Raw genomic sequence first — 18,356 nt, 5'->3', positions numbered from 1 at the left:
TTTACCACCTTCTCAAGCCCCTCTTCTCCTTTTCCCATCCTCTCTTCCCCTTTCTTATCCCATCCTTATCTGCTCCATTCATTCCCTAATTCCATTCTCCATCCCCTCTTCCCCTTCACCCCCTGTGCCTTCTCAATCCCTTCTCCCCCTGCCCCATCCCTGCTGCCCTTTCCTCATCCCTTCTTCCCTTTCCCAAACCCTTTTCCACCTTCTCCATCCCTCTCCCCCCTTCCCCATCCCTGTTGCCTTCCCACTTTCCTATCCCCATCCCTACCCTATTTCAAAGCCAGAGTTCAGTTCCTTCCAACCCCGCCCCCCATTCCCACCCAGACAAGGGTCTGGGATCGGGGTGCAGGGGGGGCCAGGGATTAGGACAGACATGGGGATGGCACCACCCAGGCATGACCCTAAATTCCCTCTGGAGACCTTGGATGGAGTTGAGGTACCCAGAAATCCCTCTGCACCCCAAAATCAGGACATCCTCATGCCATGGGTTTGGCGCAGCCCTACACCCCAATATTGGGACATACCCATCATGTGACATTGGGACATTCTTACACCACAAAATCGGGGCACCCTCATTCCATGGGATTGGGACATCCATGTAGCCCAACACTGAAGAACTCCCATGCCGTGAGACGAGGACATCACTGCACCCCCAAAATGGGATATCCCCATGCCAGCGGGCTGGGACAACCCTGCACCCCAATATCAGGTGATATTGACCCCTGTGATCATGGTGTCACCATATCCTGGGATCAGGACACACCCATACCCTGGGATCAGTGTACCCCATTCCATGTGAATGGAGCATGCCTGCACCCCAACACTGGGACAACCCCATTCCATGGGAATGGGACATCGCTGTACCCCAGGACTGAGATATCCCTGAGCTGTGAGATCAAGGCACCATCTGACCCTGGGATTGGGACACCCCCATACTTCAGGATCAGGGTACCCCATTCCATGGGACTGGGACACCCCCACATCCCTGGGGTACTCCCAGAGCCTGGAATTGGTGTACCCCCATGCCATAGGAATTGGACACCACCATATCCTCAGGCATGGAAAATGGGAATGCCTTGGAATTGGGGTATCCCACACACACAGGTACCCCTGTGCCATGGGAATGGGGCACTCCAGGAACCCTTGCCCTGGGATGGAGTTACCTGCATACTCCAGGATCAGGGTCCATCCACACCATGAGACCATGACGCCCCCACATCCCTGGGACCTCCCGGGACCAGGGTCCCTCCCTCAGGTTTGAGGTCTCGCTGTACCACGAGGGCAGGGTCTCCCCTCATCGCACGTCCCCAGGGGACCCCCAAAAAAGCACCCACCGCTCCTCCGTGATTCCAGGGGGTCCCCTCAGAACTTCTCCCCGTGGCCAGAGGCTCTTTTGGGGGGTGTGGTCTCACCTGTCGGGGGACCCTCAAACAGCGGGGTGTCCCAGGGGTCCGGGGGGTCAGGGGGGCCTCGGGGGCCGACCCCCCCCCGCGTCCATTGCCACCGTCATACAGATGGAGGGACCCTGCCGAGGGCTAGGAGGGGCAGGGAGAGAACTGGGGTGACCGAGAACACCCCAAGGGGGGGTCGCTGCGGCCCCCAAGGGAGGGATCCCGCCTGCTCCCCATCCCCTCCGTGCCTCTCCTAATGCTGGGGGGACACACCCTGTGACATGACGTCACCACCCCCTTCCCATCCCACAGCCCTTCCCGTTCCCCCGTGCCTCTCCATCCATGGAGGGACCCCCTAAATTTGGGGGGGTCGCTTCCCCTCGCCCGTCCTCCCGCACCAAGGCCATCGCGGGAGGCTCTGGGAAGGGGAAGCGGAAAAAGAAGGGGACAAGGGGGAGCGAGGGGGGGTTGCTCACTCTCAGTTTGGGGGGCTGTCCCCGATTGTCACTCACCGCTGTTGGGGGGCTCGGGGGGACTCAGAGGGGTCGGACGGGGGCGGGCGGCGGGAGGGGAGCCGGCGCAGCCGCCAGTGCCGCAGCGCGGGAGTTCTCCGACCCCCCCCCAATCCGCCCAAGGTGACCCCCCCAAATCCGCTCCCGGGGGGAGTCCACTCCCAAAAAAGTGGAGGAGGAACAATAAGGACCCTCCCAGCATCGGTGGCGGGATAGACTTGGGGGAGTCGGCGGAGGGGTGGGCGGGTTAATGTGGTTAGGGGGGACACTGGGGGGGCACTTTGGGGGGGGTTTGGTTCGGGGACGCTGGGGGGATTGGAGGGACTGGGGGATACACGGGGATATGGGGGCTACTGAGGGTTTGGTGGGCTTGGGCGGACTGGGGCATTTGGGGATACTGAGGTCACTGCAGAGACTGGGGGTTTACTAAGGGATTACTAGGGGGACTGGGAGATTGGGGGATATTGGGGTGTCAGGGATAATGGAGGTAATGGGCAATTGGGGGATTCTGCGGGGACTGGGGTAGGTGGGGGTTACTGAGGGGATTGGTGAATATTGGGGGTACTGGCGAAATGGGGGGACTGGGGAAACTGGGGAATTGGGGGGATACTAGGGGGTCAGGGGTACTGGAGGATGCTGGAGGACTGGGGGGTACTGGGGGATCCTGGAGGGAATGAGAGATTGCAGGGACTAGGGGCTACTGAGGAGAACTGAGGGAATGGTGGGACTGGAGGATCGGGAGGACTCGGGGGACTGGGAGACACTGGGGACACCGGGGATACCAGGGGATTTGGGGTTGATGGGGGGGACTGGGGAACTGGGGGATACTGGGGAATTCCGAGATTGGGGATTACTGGGGGGACTGAGAGACTGGGGGCACTGGCAGTCCTGGAGTGACTGAAGGATTGGGGGGGATCGAGGATTATTGGGGGATACTGGGGAACTTGGGGCTCTCAGCGCTGGGCAGTGGCGCCAATACTCACTCCCCGCACTTCCGAGCCGCTCCCGAACAACACTCGGCCCCGCTCCGGCCAGCCCCGGGCCGCGCCCCTTCGGCGGAGCCACGCCCCTCCTCATTAAATCAAACCACGCCCCCGTTGCCACGGTAGCCGTTGTGGCGGGAGCGGCGAACACGCCCTCTGCCCGAGCTTTGCCCGCGCCCCCCAACACGGAACCGCCGTGCGCGGGAGCGGAGCGCGGTGAGAGCGCGGGGGGTCGGGGTGAAAACGGGGGGTTTGGGGAGAGAACGGTGGGGATCCGGGCCAGGGGGGCACCGGGGGCAGGTCGGGATGAGGTAGCCGCGGGGGCACCGCGAGATCGTGGCGACCGGAACAAAGGGCACTAGCCACACGGCGGGGACATCGGAAGGGACATCGAGGGGAGGCAGGACAGAGTGTGGGTACTGGGGTGACATTGGTTGTCCCAAGCCCAGGGAAGGATGGGGGGGGGGGGCACTGGGCGGACCCAGCCTCAGGGTAGGGAGTGGCACTGGAGAGACACTCGGGATTCTTAGGCCCAGGGGAGGGTGAGGTGCTCTCGGGGGACACTGAGAGGGCTCAGCCTCGGGGCAGGGTGGGGGCCCTAGGGGCACCAGGAAGGCACTCGGGGTGGGCGGTGACCCATATCTACCCCCTAGTTGTGGAACACAGGGTAACCCTTTCCACCCTCACCCCGAAATTTTGGGGCGCAGGAGTGGCCCCGTTTTTCTCCCAGTTTTTGGGGCGCATGGTGACCCCTCTCTCAACCTTTGTGTCCCAGGAGTGACCCCTTTTCCCTGCAGGATCTTCTGCCCCGATGGCGAGGGATGAGCGGGCGACCCTGCTGGAGGTGCATCAGGCACTCCCGGAGGAGCAATTCCAGAGCCTGAAGTTTCTGCTGGAAGGGCAAATTCCTGCCGGGCTTCTGCTCCCGGCATCGCGTCCCGAGTTGTGCCGGATCCTCCTCCAGCGCTTCCCAGGGAATTCCCTGCGTGTGACCGCTGGGATCCTGCAGCAGCTCGGCCGCCTCGACCTCATTCAGCGCTTCCAGCTGCCCCTGGAAGAGCAAATCGCAGAGGAAACTCCCTGGGAGCCCAGGAGGGACCCCACTCCAGGATGTCGTCCTGGTGGGATTCCAGCTCCACCCGTGAATTCCCGGCGCTTGACAGAGAAGGATTTGATGCAAGTTGCCCAAAGATTGGGAAAAGAGTGGCAGGAAGTGGGAATTCTGCATCTAGGGTTGGAGCGGAGCCGGCTAGAGCAAATCCAAGAGGAAAATCCCGGCAATCCCATCCTGTGGAATTTCGAGATGCTGCGAGACTGGTGGCGGCGGGAGCGACAGGAGGCCACAGTGTCCCGGCTCCGATCCTGCCTCGAGCCTGCCCGGCTTGATCCTGGAATCCTTGATTTCCTCCAGAGCCTCCAGGGGGATTGAGAGACCCCCAAGCCCCATTGCAGGGGGAGCAGGGGGGTGTGATATCAAACTGATATACAATTTGGACCATTAAATGCTGTTTTATTCCATGAGTGTGGCATTTTGGGATCAAGCGCCAAGAATTCCCATCTTTATTCCTGATTTAAAGATTCCAGAGGGAAGTCAAAGCTCTGCTCCTCTTCCTCAGGGATGGGGGAGTGAGTTTTGGGGTACCCTCCCAAGAGTTTCTTGGGTGCTCACAGATCCGTTTCCATCCAAATTCCAACCTCTGGAGCTTCGAGAAGTCATGGAAATGTCAGGAGAGTCACGAGGCCACTACATCCTGATCCCAGAATCCACAACCTCCTCTGCAGCTTCCAGGGGGATTGAGGGACCCCCTACACCCCCAAACCCCATTTTGGGGGGTGGGGTTATATCAAATCATTATCAGATCAGGACCATTAATAGCTGTTTTATTTCATAAGTGTAGAATTTTGGGGTCATTCCCAATTTTGGGATGTGGGGAGGAAATCAAGGCTCTGCTCCTCCTCCTTAGGGATGGGGGGCAGGTTTTGGGGTCTTTCTCAGGGGTTTTTGGGTGTGCTCACAGATCCCATCCCAATTCCTGGATCTCATCCAGGAAGAAGTCCAGGTCCTGGCGGGTGACAGCAGGATTGGCAACAATCTGCCGGAAGAAGTTGACCCGGGATCCGTGGGGTTGGTATCCCACCATCATGGAGCCCCTCCGGATCATCCGCTCCTTGATGGCTGGAGCTACCTGGGGACAAATGCCATTTCGGGAGGATTTTGTTTATATTTTCTGGGGAATTTTTTGGGTTTTGGGGGGCGATTGCGGGGGGGAATTTAGAATTCTGGGCTTACCTTTCCCAGTTTGTCCCAGAATTCTGGGGAGCTCTCCTGGCCCCTCAGGCTGGGTGGGATGAACCAGAAACAGAGGTTGAGGAATTCTGGCTGCAGGAAGAGGAAGGAGATCATGGCCATGCACCCAATTCCCAGAATCTGATGGGGATTCAGACCTCCAGGAATTCAGTCTTCTGTATTTAATTGTCTGGGATTGAAAACTGCAGGCTTTAATCCTCTGGGATTTAAACCTCCAAAATGGAAAATTCCAGGATGATTTAAAACTCCTGGATTATTCCAGTCTCTGGGGTTTCAATTCCAGGATTTAAATCTCCAGGGTTTCAACCTCTAGGGTTAATCCTCAGGGATTCAAACCTCTGGAGAATGATTTCAGCCTCGAGGATGATTTAAATATTTGGAATTCCAGTCTCCAGGATTTCAGTCTCTGGGATATAAACCTCCAAGATTTAAACTTCTGGGACAATTTAAACCTCTGAGATTTCAACCTCTGGGACTGAAAATCCCAGTATTTAATCTTGGGGATTGAAACCTCTGGGATTAATCCCCTGGGATTTAAACCTCCAGGATGAATCAAACCTGTGGCATTCCAACCTCCAGGACTTTTAGGAGTCCACATCCCCCATCCCACATTCCAGCACCATCCCTACCTCCATTACAAGCTGGAATCCCTCCCTCCTCTTCACTTGCTCCAACAGATACCTGGGGAGGAACAAAAGGGTGAAGCCCAGTTTGGGAGGGTGGGGGGTCTCCCCTATCCCAGGGCTCACCGAGTGGCAGCGAACGCCCGTTCCACACGCCATCCCAGCCCCTGGGATCCCACGGCTTTCCAGAGGATCCAGAGCTTGAGGCCGTCAGCACGGCGGCCACACTGGGGGCTCTTGTCCCCTGTATCCAGGGACACGTCGTAGAACTTGTCCTGCTGGAACAGGTACGTGGCCCCCACGCCATGGCAGCGCTGCAGGAGCCCCTGGGGGGAAGTGGAACACCCCAAAATTAACGAGGGGACCCAGGGAGGCATCCCAGAGGCAGGAAGTCAGGATGGGGGGCACCTACGGTGGTGTCACGGAGCAGGAACACCGAGCACTGCAACCCCACCATCAACAGCTTGTGGGGGTTCCAGGTCACCGAGTTGGCTCTGGCAGGGGGAAACAGCGGGGTTTGGGGGGCCCCGTGGGGAAAAGGGGATCCCCAAGAACTCAGGAGGAGAGGCATGGGAGCCTGCTAGAGGCAGGGGGAGGGACACACCTGTGGATGCCGGCGAGGAGGTGACGGAGTTTGGGGGACAGGAGGGCGCTGCCCCCCCAGGCTGCCTGCAGGGAAAGGGGGATCAGCGCTCACAGGGGCACCCCTGACCCCCGCCAAACCGGGGACCCCCCAACTCACATCCACATGCAGCCACAGCCCGTGGTGGGCACAGACGTCGGCGATGGCATCCAGCGGGTCAAAGGCGCCCAGGACGGTGGTGCCGCTCGTGGCACACACAAAGAGAGGCTCTGAGCCCTGGGGGGCATTAGGGAGGTGTCTGGAGGGACTTGGGGGTGCTGGGGCATGGATGGGGGTAGAGGGCATTGGGGGCACAGGGAGTTGAAGTGACCAGGACGGTGGCACAGACAAAGAAGGGGCTCCATGTCCCGAGGGGGCATTTGGGGGCATGGGGGCGGGTTGGAGGGTTGGAGAGGTTTGGGGGTTAGGAGGAAATCTAGGAGTTTGAGGGGGATTGAGGGATAGAGGACAAGGGGACACGGGGTCAAAGGACAGTGGCACAAACAAAGAAGGGGCTCCGTGTCCTGGGGGGGCATTTGGGGAAGATTTGGGGGGAGTTAGGGGGGAACCTGGGGGGTTTGAGGAGAATTTGCAGAGAAACTGAGGGGGTTTGGGGGGGACCTGTGGGGGCTTGAAGGGGATTTGGGGCATAGGGGACAGGGGTACACAGAGGGTCAAAGGTTCCCAGGATGGTGGCACAGACAAAGGGACTCTGAGCCCTGGGGGAGCATTTGGGGAAGCCTTGGGGAGGGGGGTGGAATATGGAGATCTGGAGGGGTTTGGGGTGATCTAGGAAGGCTTGAGGGGGATTTGGGAGATAGGAGATGGGGTGGCAAAAGGGGTCAAAAATGGCCAGGATGGTGGCACAACGAAAGGGCTCTGAGCCTGGGGGAGCATTTGGAGGGACTTTGAGGAGGCTCAGGGGTAGGTTGGGGGGTTGGAGGGTACAGGGAGACATTGTTTGTGCAGGAAATGGGGATCAGAGGACTTTGGGGCAGATGGGACTTTGAGGGGGGACAGGATGCCTGGGGAGGACTGGGAATATTGGGTGCATTGGGGGGACATTGAAGGGATGTTGAGGGGGCATTGGAGGAGACTGGGTTTTTTTGGGGGGACATTAGGGAGATTTGGCATATTTAAGGAGATGTGGGGGGACATAGGGGTGCTTTGGGGACACAGGAAGGGCTTAGGGAATATTGGGGAGGCTTTGGAGACTTAGCGGGGTACGCATGGACTTTGGGGGACCCTTGGGAACACTGGGGAGGCCACTGGGGAAATTGGGGAGGCATTGGGGAGTTTGGGGGGGCTTTGGGGACATGGGGGTTGCAGCCTCCCACCTCGGCTTTCACCCTCTGGATCTCCTTCTCCAGCTCCTCTGGGATCATCTTCCCCCTGAGGGGCAGGGACAGTGATGGGGACATGGAGGGACCCCCTGACCCGGCGGCCCCCAGGACTCCCCAGCACCCACCTTTCATCTGTCTGCACCAGGTGAACATTGTCTGTGCCAATTCCCAGGAAAGCAGCTCCTTTTTGGATGGAATAATGGCTCTGGCCAGGAAAACAGGATCAGGACTGGGGGAACCCCGTGGCCAGATTTGGGGTAACCTCAAGGTCCAGACTTGGGGTGACCCCATAGATCAGATTTTGAGCTGACCCCAGGGACCAGATTCGGGGTGATCCAATGGGCCAGGTTTTGGGGTGACCTCCAGGATCAGATTTTGGGGTGACATCAGGATCAAGTTTTGGGATGATCCAGGTGACCCTGCGGATCAGGTTTTGTGGCGATCCCAAGAATCAGATTTGGAGTCACCCCAGGGACCACATTTGGGATGACCCCAGGGATCAGGTTTTGGGCTGACCTCAGGATTAGGTTTTGGGGTGACCCCAGGATCAGGTTTGGAATGACGCCGGGACCACATTTGGGGTGACCTCATGGATCCAAATTGGGATGACCCTGAGGATCAGGTTTTGGGGTGACCCCGAGCCCCCCACTCCAACCTCCTGGGATGCAAACAGGGCCAGGCGAGGAAGGTCCCAGTTGCCTCTGCTCCGGCTCTCCGGGAAGCGCCAAAATCGTGCCACGTTCATGGCCAACATGTTGGACATAGAGCCCCCTGCCAAAACCGGGGGACAGGGACCCCTGTGTCACCTCCGGGGCACCATGGACAGGCTGCCAGGGGGGCGGGGGGGACAAGGACAATCCCAGGAAGGGACCAGAGTACCGGGAGCAAAGATCCCATCACCGCCGCTCCACCCCACGAGCTCTCGGAGCTTGGCCAGGACCTCCTCCTCCATCAGCACCAGCACCGGGGCCACCTCATACGTGTATCTGCAGGGGCCCAACAGGAGTTGGAGAGTCCCCCTCCCCGCAGCCTCAGCACCCCAAAACCCTCCACTCGGGACCCAAAACCCTCTTCCAGCACTGCCTCCTCCACCAGCACCAGCACTGGGGGTTGGATTGGGAGAGTCAGAGAAGGTTTTGGGGGATCCTCCCTTCTTCAGGCTCCTCCCTCCCTCCAAACCTCAGTAGCCCAAAATCCTCCACCCAGCACCTCCCACTCCACCAGCACCAGCACCAGGGGCTCCTCGCAGGTGGATCTGTGGGGGGTCACGGCAGGTTTTTGGGGGGTCCCCCCCACCCCCCAGCCCCCGTTTGGGGGTGTGTCAGGGGCTCACGGGCTCGTGTTGAGAGTCTCGGTAAGGAACCGCCCGGCCAGGGCGTGGTGGTCCAGCCCCGAGAAAAGCTGGTTGAAGAATCGGGGGTGACCTGGAGAGAAACAGGGGCGACATGGGGTGGTCAGGGGAGGACATTGGGCAGACACGGGGGGATATGGGAGGGAGTTGGGGGGATAGGGGGAAATGGGGGTGAACATGAGAGGATTGGGGATGGCACACGGGGGGTGGGACATGGGAAGGTAAGGGAAGGACCTGGGTGGCTCAGAGGGGACATGGCAGGCTCATGAGGAAACTGGGGGACACGGGAGTGGACATAGAGAGCGGAATGGAAGGGTGGGAGGAAATGGGAACGTTGGGGGCAGGGGGGACATGGGGGGATCAGGGAGGACACAGGGGGTCAAGGAGTGGATGCGGGGGGGAATGGGGGGACACAGAGGGGTCAGGGGAGACATGGAAAGGTCAGGGGGGACATGGAGGGTGACATGGAGAGGATCCCAGTGTTTGACACTGGGAGGCACCAGGGGCCACACGGGGAATCACTGGGGCCGAACTGGGAACCGCTGGGGCTGAAGTGGGAGGTGCCGTGCCAAACTGGAAGTTTGTGGAGGGCCACACTGGGAGGCACTGGGGCTGTACTCCTGTGTACTGGGAGCGCACCAGTGCGGACGCTGAGGCGCAGCACGTCCCGGCAACGCTGCAGGAGGCGCTCCCGCCCCTCCCCATCGCTCCGCAGCTCCAGATCCATGAGCTCCCGCAGCTCCAGCGGCTCCTTCCAGTCGCACACCTGGGAATGCGCTGGGAATGACTGGGAGGGACTAGGAACGGGACTGGAAACCACAGTGGGAATGGGCTGGGAATGAGGCTGAGAATGGGACTGGGAACAGAATTGGGAACCAGAATGGGAATGGGACTGGAACTGGGACTGGGAACAGAACCAGGAATGGGAATGCGAATGGGAATGAGAATGGGGCTTGAAATGGGATTGAAAATGGGACTGCAAATGGAAACGAGATTGAGAATGAGACTGGAAATGGGGATGGGACTGCAATTGGGACTTATTCCCAGTCCCAGTTCCACTCCCAATCCTGTTCCAAGTATAAGATTGGGAATTGGATTGGGAATGGGACTGGAACTGGGATTCAGAATGGGACTAGAACTGGGATCCAGAAGGGGAATGGGGCTGGGAAGGAAGCAGTATTGTGACGTCCACCCCTTTCCATGTCTGCTTCCAGTCACACACATGGAAATAACTGGGAGTAGGATTGGGAATGACTGGGAATGAGAATTCGATTGGGATTGGGACCGGGACAGGGAATGACTGGGATTGGGGATTGGGGGACCCCACTGCCTCCCAGAGGGCTCCTTCCAGTCACACACCTGTGGGGACAGGAATAGGATTGGGATTGAGAATGGAACTGGGACTGGGATTGGGATTGGGAGTGAAACTGGGAATGGGATGGGGTTGGATTGGTAACCCCCACCCTCCCGGGGGCTCCAGTATCCTAACCTTCTGTGTCACGTCCGTGCCCTTCCGCACACCCTCCTCCAGCAGGATCTGGAGCACTTCCTGCAGGAATTCCTCCCCGGCGATGTTGTCCAGGCCGGGATCATCCAATGGGATGCTGTCCCCAATCCCAGAGGGCTCAGCCATGGCAGGAGAACACGGGAGGTCCCCAAAATGCACCGGGAGGGACTCCGGGCCTGGGATTGGCAGAGGGTGATGGGATGAGCTTCTCCTGGAAGGAGGTAACCCTGGAATAAAGTGATCTCAGGGCAAAGTTCTCCTGGGATAAGGTGATCCCAGAATGAGGTGCTCCCAGAATGAGGTGCTCCCTGGTGAGGTGATCCCAGGACAAGCTTCTCCCTGGAATGAGGTGCTCCCAGGATAGGGTTCTCCCAGGATGAAATTCTCCTGGGATAAGGTGATCCCAGAATTACGTTCTTCTGGAATGAGGTGATTCTTGGACAAGATGATCGCAAAATTAGGTGTTCCCACGATGAGCTTCTCTGGGGATCAGGCTCTCTGGATTCAGGTGCTCCCAGCTCCTCTCACCTCTGCCAACTGGAATTTTCCGGGATCAGGTTCTCCTGGGATGAGGTGATCCTGGGACCAGGTGATCCCAGAATTAGGTGCTCCCAAGAAAAGCTTTTCCAGGGATCAGGCTCTCCCGGATCAGGGGCTCCCAGATCAGGCTCTTCTGGGATCAGACTCTCCCCACTCCTCTCTCTCTCCTCCCCAGGATGGAATTTTCCTTTGGCCACGTCGCCAAGGGGCAAGGAGCAAAGTCCAGGACTCAGGAAGGGTACCGGCGGGTGTCCTGGGGACAGGGGGCATGGGGCAGGGTCAGAACTGTGTCCTCGGATCCATGGGAAGAATGATGACCTCGCGTGTCCCTCCATTCCCACTGTCCCCACAATACATTCTCAGTGTGTCCCCCACCCATTCCCAGTGTCCCCAGACTTATTCCCATTGTCCCTCCGTACCCAGTGTGTTCCCCCCATCCCTGGTGTACCCTCCCACCTGTCCCTAGTGTCCTCCCATTATTCCCAGTGTGCCCCCCCCAGTGTTTGGTGTCCTCCTTGTCCCCATTGTCCCCACAACCATTCCCAGTGCCCCTCATTCCCAGTGTTCCCCCACAAGTGCCAATGCCCCATTTCCAGTATCCCCCTCGATTCCCCGCCGCTACGGGGAGGGGCAGTACTTGCCCCGGCGAGGTTGGGGGGAGGGGAGAGGCGGCCAGAGGAAAGAGGGCGGCCTGCCCGCAAAGGTGATCACGAGGCGGACCCCAAAGTGGGGGGTCAGAGTGAGGGGGGGGTCCCCAAGGGGGGGTCGCGAGTGAGGGCAGCGGGGGAAAGCGTCCGAGGAGGATTGTGGGGTGGGAGAGTGTCGGGGTGGTCGGGGGAAGGGTCAGGCCGCGGTCGGCGAGTCGGGGGATCGACGGGTGGGTCCCACTCCTGGGGGGATCAGAGAGGGCCGGGGCTCTCGGAGGGGTCCGGGCCGCGCCGTTGCCACGGCAACTGCCCTCACTCACGATGGCGGCGCAGTGCCGGGCGTCACGCCGGCACTGTGCGCACGCGCAAGGCGCCCTGCACTTCCGCCCGGCCCCCCGCGCCCCCGGAAGCGGCGGCGGGGGCGGGTGTTTCCGGTTCCGGGTGGCGGCGGCGGCGGGGGGGGCGGCGGCGCCGGGCTCGGGCGGTCGGAGCGCAGAGGGGCCGCGGCAGGTACGGACCGACTCCGCCCCACGAGAGCCCCCGCGGCACCCCCCGGCACCCCCGGGATCACTCAGACCCCGCCCGGCACCGGGGGGCCGTTCTCACCGGGGATGGGGGGAAGGGAACGGGCTTGGGGGTTGGAGGGGGGTGGGGAGGGATTGGAGGGAGGTCCCTAACGAGAAGGGCGGCCCCCATTCCCGGTGCGTGGCCCCTTCGGGCGTGACCCTCCCCCCGTTGTGACCCCTCCCCGGGACACCCCCGCTGGGAACCTCCGGTGACCATCCCCTGCCTTCCCTGGGATCCCCTGGTGCGACCAACTCCCTATGCCTTCCCCGAGACTCCCCCACTGCGATCCCTCTCCGGTCACCCCCGGCTGTGACCCCCCTGAGACCCCTCGCCTTCGTGATCCCTCTGTGCCCTCCCCGTGACCCCCTGTGTCACCCCGCAGGGTACAGACTGCCCCCGGAATCGTCCCCACCCTCACCTCCCTGTGCCCTGGGACTGCCCCTCTCCAGAGCTATCCCCGGGATCCCCTTTTTCCCCCCTTCCCCAGGGACACCCCCTATTCCAAGAATTCTCCCCCAGTGTCATCCTGTCCTGGGACATCCCCCGCCAAATTAGCCCCGGGGATGTCCCTTTCCGCACCCCGAGGTCCTTCCCTTTGGGCCCCGCTTTGACCTCCCCCTTTTCCCTGTGTTTCCACCCAGGTGAATCCCCCTGGATTCGGCTCCATCCCCACATATCCAGCGCCCGCCCAGCTTGGGGGGTCCCGGCTTTGGGGGGGGGGCCCGGCCCGTGTCCCCCCCCTTCCTGCCCCAGTGGCCCCCCCGGGAGGAGGAAGAGGAGGAGAAGGAGAAGGAGAAGGAGAAGGAGGAGGAGGAGAAGGAATGGCGGCACCGTGGCGGGTACTGGAGCCCGCCCAAAAATCCATAAAAATTTACTGATCCCACCTTTTCTTACCCCAAACGAGCTTTACCTGGGCGAGAAGTAAGGCCAAAGGCTCCCACAGCATGGCTCAGGTAATGAGCCCCCACCCCCTGCATCCCGACACCCCCAGGCCCAGGAATTTGGGGGAAGAATGGCCAAAAAAAACGGGAAAAGGGAGAAAAGAGGGGAGAGAGCTGGAGCTGGAGGTTCCCTCCCCTTGTGCCAGGGAGAGGGGGTGCCTCCCCCTCCCCCTCCCTGCTCCTGGGAGATATCTCAGGATTATCCCTGTTTTCCTGAAGATTATCCTGATTTTCCCCAGAAAATCCTGAGTTTTCCTTTTAGCCCTGAGGCCCTGTCAGGCCTCAAAAGAAGGAGCTTCAAGACCCCCCTCCACACTTGGGGTTCTTCCCAGTATTTCCAGAATTATCACAACATTTCCACAGTATTATACCAATTTTTTCCTAGGATTATCCCAATTTTCCCCATGATTTCCCAAATTTCCCCAGTAGCCTTAGGGCACCGATAAAGGCAGTTCAGTAGGTGGTTTAGGGGTGTCTTTGCCTCCCCTCACCTTCCCCTCCCCACTTTGGGGATTTTTCCAGTTAGTCCTGAATTATCCCAGTTTTCCCTGGGATAAACCAAATTTTAGTCGGGATTATCTTGAATTTTCTCATTATTCACTAGATCCTCACTGGGCTGGAGAATGGGGTTCAGACCCCAAACACACCTTAGGGTGTTCCCAGAGTTACTCCAGGATTATCCCAGTTTTCCCTGGTATTTTCCCGAATTTTTCTCAGGTTTATCCTAAATTTTCCTTTTGATTATCCCAGTTTTCTCCAGGATTCCCCAAATTTCCCATCAGCCTTTAGGTCCTATCAGGCCTCAAATGAGGGGCTCAGCCCCTACTTCTTTGGGGCTCTTCCCAAAATTATTCTGGAATTATCCCCAATTTCCCCCATAATTCCCCATTTTTTTTCCTGGGATTATCCCCTAATTTCCCATTAACTCTTAGGTCCCAACAGGCCTCAGAAAGGGGGGTTCAGCTTCCTCCATTCCCAGTTTTGGGGTCTTCTCACTTTGCTCCGGGTTTATCCCACTTTTCCACAGGATTATTCCAAATTTACTGCGTGATTCCCTTGAATTTTCACATTTGACCTTAAATCCTCATTGCGCTGGAAGAAGAGAGTTCAACCCCTTCCGTTCCACTTCAGAGTCTTCCCAGAATTATACTGGGATCATCGCAAAGTTTCCCCAGGATTATCCCAAATTTCCCCTGACATCATCCCAAAGTTTCCCCGGGATTATCCCAGATTTCTCCTGACATCATCCCAAAGTTTCCCTAGGATTATTCCAAATTTCCCTTGAGATCATCCCAAAGTTTCCCCAGGATTAACTCAAACTTCCCCCAAGTGCATCCCAAAGTTTCCTCAGGATTATCCCAGATTTCTCCTGACATCATCCCAAAGTTTCTGCAGGATTATCCCAAATTTCCCCTGACATCATCCCAAAGTATCCCCAGGATTGCCCCAAATTTCTCTCAAGATCATCCCAAAATTTTCCCAGGATTATTCCCAAACTTCCCGCCAAAGCAGGGGCTCCTCCCCCAGTCCCCACTCCGAGGTGCACCCCAGGCATTTGGGGATTCCTGGCGGGCAGTGGGGCTGATGCCGGGGGTCCCTGTTCCAGGCGAGTCTCCTGGCCTGCGAGGGGCTCTCGGGCGTCTGCCTCGTCCCCACCGTCGCCAGCAAGAAGATGATGCCCAAATCCGGCGGGAAGCAGGATGGGAGCCGGGAAAGGGGCTCCAGCCCTGACCTGCTGGTATGGAGTGGGAACCCCCGGCTGGGGCCTGGCACCTTCCACTGGGGGATCCCACCTTTCACTGGGGGCTTTCACCTGGAGGTTTATGCCTTTAGTTTAGCTTTTCCCACCTTTAATTTGGAGGTTTATGCCTTTAATGTGCTTTTTCTACCTTTAATTTGTTTTTCCCTGCTTTAATATGGGGTTCTCCAACTTTTATTTTTTTCCTGCTTTAATTTGGTCTATTCTGTCTCAAATTTGGCATTTTTCACCTTTAATTCGCATCTTCCTCCTCGAATTTGAATTTTTGCACCTTGGATTTGAGTTTTTCTCCTTTTATTAATCTTTTTCTGTATTTTATTTGACCTTTTCTGTTTCTAATTTGGCTTTTTCCTCCCTTAATTTGACTTTTTCCTGCTTTAATTTGGCTTTTTCCACCTTTAGTTTTCCTGCTTTAGTTTGATTTTCCCACTTTTCATTTGACCGTTTCCTGCTTTAATTGAGGTTTTTTATCCTTTCATTTCCCGTTTCTGGCCCTTACTTGATTTTCCTTCCTTCACCCGCCCTTTCCTTCTTTTATTGGACTTTTCTTCCTTCATTTGGATTTTTCCTCCTTTATTTGGTCTTTTCCTGCCTGGATTTTCCTCTTCTAATTCTATTGTTTCCCCTTCAATTCCATTATCCGCCAACCTCCCCATTCCCTGATCATCCTTAACTCCCCCCTCCCCAATTTCCTGCCTCTGTTACCCTCCCCTATCTCCCCATCCCAATTCTTGCCCCCTAATCACCCCTTCACAACCCCCCCCCCCCAATTCCTGGTTCCCCAATCTCTGCCCCCTTCTCAATCCCCCCAATCCCTGCCCCCCTATCCCCCCATCCCAATTCCTGCTCCCCCAATCTCCCCAAATGCCCCCCCAATTCCTTCTCCCTTCCCAAACCCCCCCAATCCTCTGTTCCCAACTCCTTTTTTCCAATTTTTGCCTGCCAATCCCCTCTTTCCAAACCCCACCCCAATTCCTGCCCCCCCAGTCCCTCCGCCAGGACCCTGACAAGCCCCGCACCCGCAAGGATGATGATGCTCCTGAGGCCTCCAACCCCAAGAAGTCCATGAAAAAGGCAGGTCCCCTCCCCCAGCGGGGGGTCCCCCCCCGATTTTGGGCTTGGGGGGGGGGTCGGGGGCCATCGTGGGGGCCGCTGACACCCCCTCGCCCCCCCGGCAGCGCCGCAAGCGGGTTCCCGGCGCCGAGGGACCCCCGAGCTCCTCCCGCCGAGGATCCCAGGTTTGCCGCCGCGCCGCACGAGGAGGAGGAGGAGGAAGACAATCTCCCAAACTCCGGCAGGCGCAGGACGGCCGGGGGGGGGGATTTGGGGGGCTGCTGGGGGCCCCCCCGGCTCTGAACCCCCAAATCCCCCCTGTTTCAGATGGTGGTGATCGAGCAAAACGGCTCCTTCCAGCTCAAGAACTTCATCTGCGACCACTGTTTCGGCGCCTTCCGGAGCAGTTATCACCTCAAACGGCACATCCTCATCCACACTGGTAATGACCCCTCGTTAATTAACACTTCACCCCCTGCTAATTCCCACCGCTCTCCCTGGCGCTAATTCCCGCCCGGAAATGCAGGAGAGAAGCCATTCGAGTGTGACATGTGCGATATGCGCTTCATCCAGAAGTACCACCTGGAGCGGCACAAGCGGGTGCACAGCGGGGAGAAGCCCTACCAGTGCGAGCGCTGCATGCAGGTATTCCCGAAGGAATTCCCATGGGAATGCCGCGGGGCACCCCTGCAGTTCAGAGTGCTGCTCCCGCCCCAGAACTAACCCCCTTCTCCCCGCAGAGCTTCTCCCGTACAGACCGCCTGCTCCGACACAAGCGCATGTGCCAAGGCTGCCAGACCAAGACCCCTCCCGACTCCCAGCTCCTGCTGTGAAAATCTGGGAATACCGGGAAGTTCAGGGGGTGAGGGAGGGGGGTGTTTCCTCCCGCACCCCCCACATCACCATCCTCTGCCTCACCTGGATTTCTCACCCTGCTCTGAGGATGAGGAAAAGCCCAAGCATCGCCAGCGTGAAAAAATTTGGATCGTTCCTGCCCTCTGGCCTAAAAACTTGGATAATGATCCCAAAAATCCTCCTGGAATCTTCAAGTGCTCCCCGCCCTGCCCGATCATTTTGCCCCTGAATCCACCCCTCCTCCCTCTCAGGAAAGACTGGGAACCCCCAAACTGCCCGAAATCCCAGTGGATCCGGGATACCTGTGCACAGGTAGGAGAGTCCTGCCGGTGATAGCGGCATCAATCCTTCTCTTCTTTGGGAAAAGGAGGAAAACTGAAGATTTTGGGGGGTGCTTCAGCTTGGGGGGGGCATACCCCCTCCCCCTCGTTTTTTTGGAAAATAGGAAAAAAATTAATTTGGGAGCCCTCCCTTGAGCGGCGCATCCTGTGGGACACTCATCGGCACTTCCTGTTTCCTCTGGAATTCCTTCAGATTTTGGGGGGTTTCTCCTACTTCAGCATGGTTTTGGGGTGCTCCCTGTGCCCCCCCACGCCAGGGGGTCTGTACTCGGGGAGGGGAAGGTGAGGGGCCCCCAATTTCCTGGAAAACCCTGTTGCAAGGGAAAGGCAAACCCCTGTATCTGGGGTGAGGTGAGGGGGCAGGAGCAGCCATAAGCCCCCCAAAAACCACAGGAGGGACCCCCGTTCTCCCCCTCCATTTTGGGGGTGTCCCCATCCCCCCATCACAGACTGCTCCAAGGAGCAAGGGAGATGAATTTGCCCACCCCCCATTTTTGTGCCCTGAACCTCCTTTCTGGGCCTGCAGGAGTTTTGGGGGTGCCCAAATTTTGGAGACCCCCCCCAATGACACTTCAAGGACTTTGATTCAGCTGAGCCTATCCCACCAAATTTGTGGGGCCCAGTGGGACAGTTTGGGGGCTCTGGCAGGGGCTGGGGTGCTGAGGGGGTTGGGGAATTCTGGGGGGGGGGGTTTGGGGTGCTCCAGGGCCCCCAAACACATAGGGAGGGTTGCAGCCCCCTCACTCCCCCCAGCTTCATTTTTGGGGTCTTTTGTTGGGATTTAGGGTTTAATACAGTTATTTTGCTATGGGGAGGGGGAGGGTGGGGTGCAGCCCCAAGGGGGGCGGGGGGGGGTCACTTTTAAACTGTAGTTTTTTCTAAGGGTTCCCAAATTTTGTGTCCCCCCCTTCCACCGTGTCCTCCCAGTGTACCCTCCACTGTGTGTCCTCCCCCATCCTTTAGGGTTTATTTAAATAAAAATTCGGGGTTTTGCTTTTTTTAACCCC

General features: G+C 58.3%; 3 protein-coding genes across 8 annotated transcripts; 2 read left to right on the top strand and 1 right to left on the bottom strand.

Moving 5' to 3' along the window:
* The first annotated feature begins 2,871 nt into the window (after positions 1–2,871).
* LOC146426001 (death domain-containing protein CRADD-like) lies at positions 2,872–4,410 on the top strand. The gene is made up of 2 exons (XM_085041365.1): positions 2,872–3,108; positions 3,690–4,410. Exon 2 carries the CDS (start codon positions 3,704–3,706, stop codon positions 4,319–4,321), a length of 618 nt encoding a protein of 205 aa, XP_084897491.1. The 5' UTR covers positions 2,872–3,108; positions 3,690–3,703; the 3' UTR covers positions 4,322–4,410.
* CSAD (cysteine sulfinic acid decarboxylase) lies at positions 4,382–11,586 on the bottom strand. Of its 4 annotated transcripts, XM_085041361.1 has the most exons (15): positions 11,175–11,584; positions 10,629–10,873; positions 9,779–9,905; positions 9,122–9,212; positions 8,668–8,774; positions 8,444–8,559; positions 7,914–7,993; positions 7,783–7,837; positions 6,566–6,682; positions 6,428–6,492; positions 6,236–6,317; positions 5,950–6,149; positions 5,830–5,881; positions 5,183–5,272; positions 4,382–5,078 (listed from the first exon to the last, which is right to left on the bottom strand). In XM_085041361.1, the coding sequence occupies exons 2-15, from the start codon at positions 10,770–10,772 to the stop codon at positions 4,905–4,907; spliced, it is 1,500 nt and encodes a 499-aa protein (XP_084897487.1). In that variant the 5' UTR covers positions 10,773–10,873; positions 11,175–11,584; the 3' UTR covers positions 4,382–4,904. The 4 variants fall into 4 exon arrangements, with proteins under 4 accessions (XP_084897487.1, XP_084897486.1, XP_084897488.1 ...); XM_085041360.1 differs by having other exon boundaries at positions 10,629–11,584; XM_085041362.1 differs by lacking the exon at positions 5,830–5,881 and having other exon boundaries at positions 5,183–5,231; positions 10,629–11,586.
* A 674-nt stretch (positions 11,587–12,260) lies between these two features.
* ZNF740 (zinc finger protein 740) lies at positions 12,261–18,352 on the top strand. 3 transcript variants are annotated; one of them, XM_085041366.1, is made up of 8 exons: positions 12,261–12,343; positions 13,042–13,239; positions 14,948–15,079; positions 16,088–16,174; positions 16,279–16,338; positions 16,481–16,595; positions 16,680–16,798; positions 16,894–18,352. In XM_085041366.1, the coding sequence occupies exons 2-8, from the start codon at positions 13,222–13,224 to the stop codon at positions 16,984–16,986; spliced, it is 624 nt and encodes a 207-aa protein (XP_084897492.1). In that variant the 5' UTR covers positions 12,261–12,343; positions 13,042–13,221; the 3' UTR covers positions 16,987–18,352. The 3 variants fall into 3 exon arrangements, 1 of the variants encoding a protein (XP_084897492.1); XR_014846391.1 differs by having other exon boundaries at positions 16,088–16,394; XR_014846392.1 differs by having other exon boundaries at positions 13,042–13,353; positions 16,088–16,394.
* Positions 18,353–18,356: the final 4 nt, after the last annotated feature.

This window comes from Lichenostomus cassidix, chromosome 29, assembly GCF_008360975.1.
Source record: "Lichenostomus cassidix isolate B80296 chromosome 29, HeHo_3.0, whole genome shotgun sequence".
Lineage (NCBI taxonomy): Eukaryota > Metazoa > Chordata > Aves > Passeriformes > Meliphagidae > Lichenostomus > Lichenostomus cassidix.
Note: the sequence above shows the minus strand (reverse complement) of the source record. Positions and strands in the feature narration are given on the sequence as shown.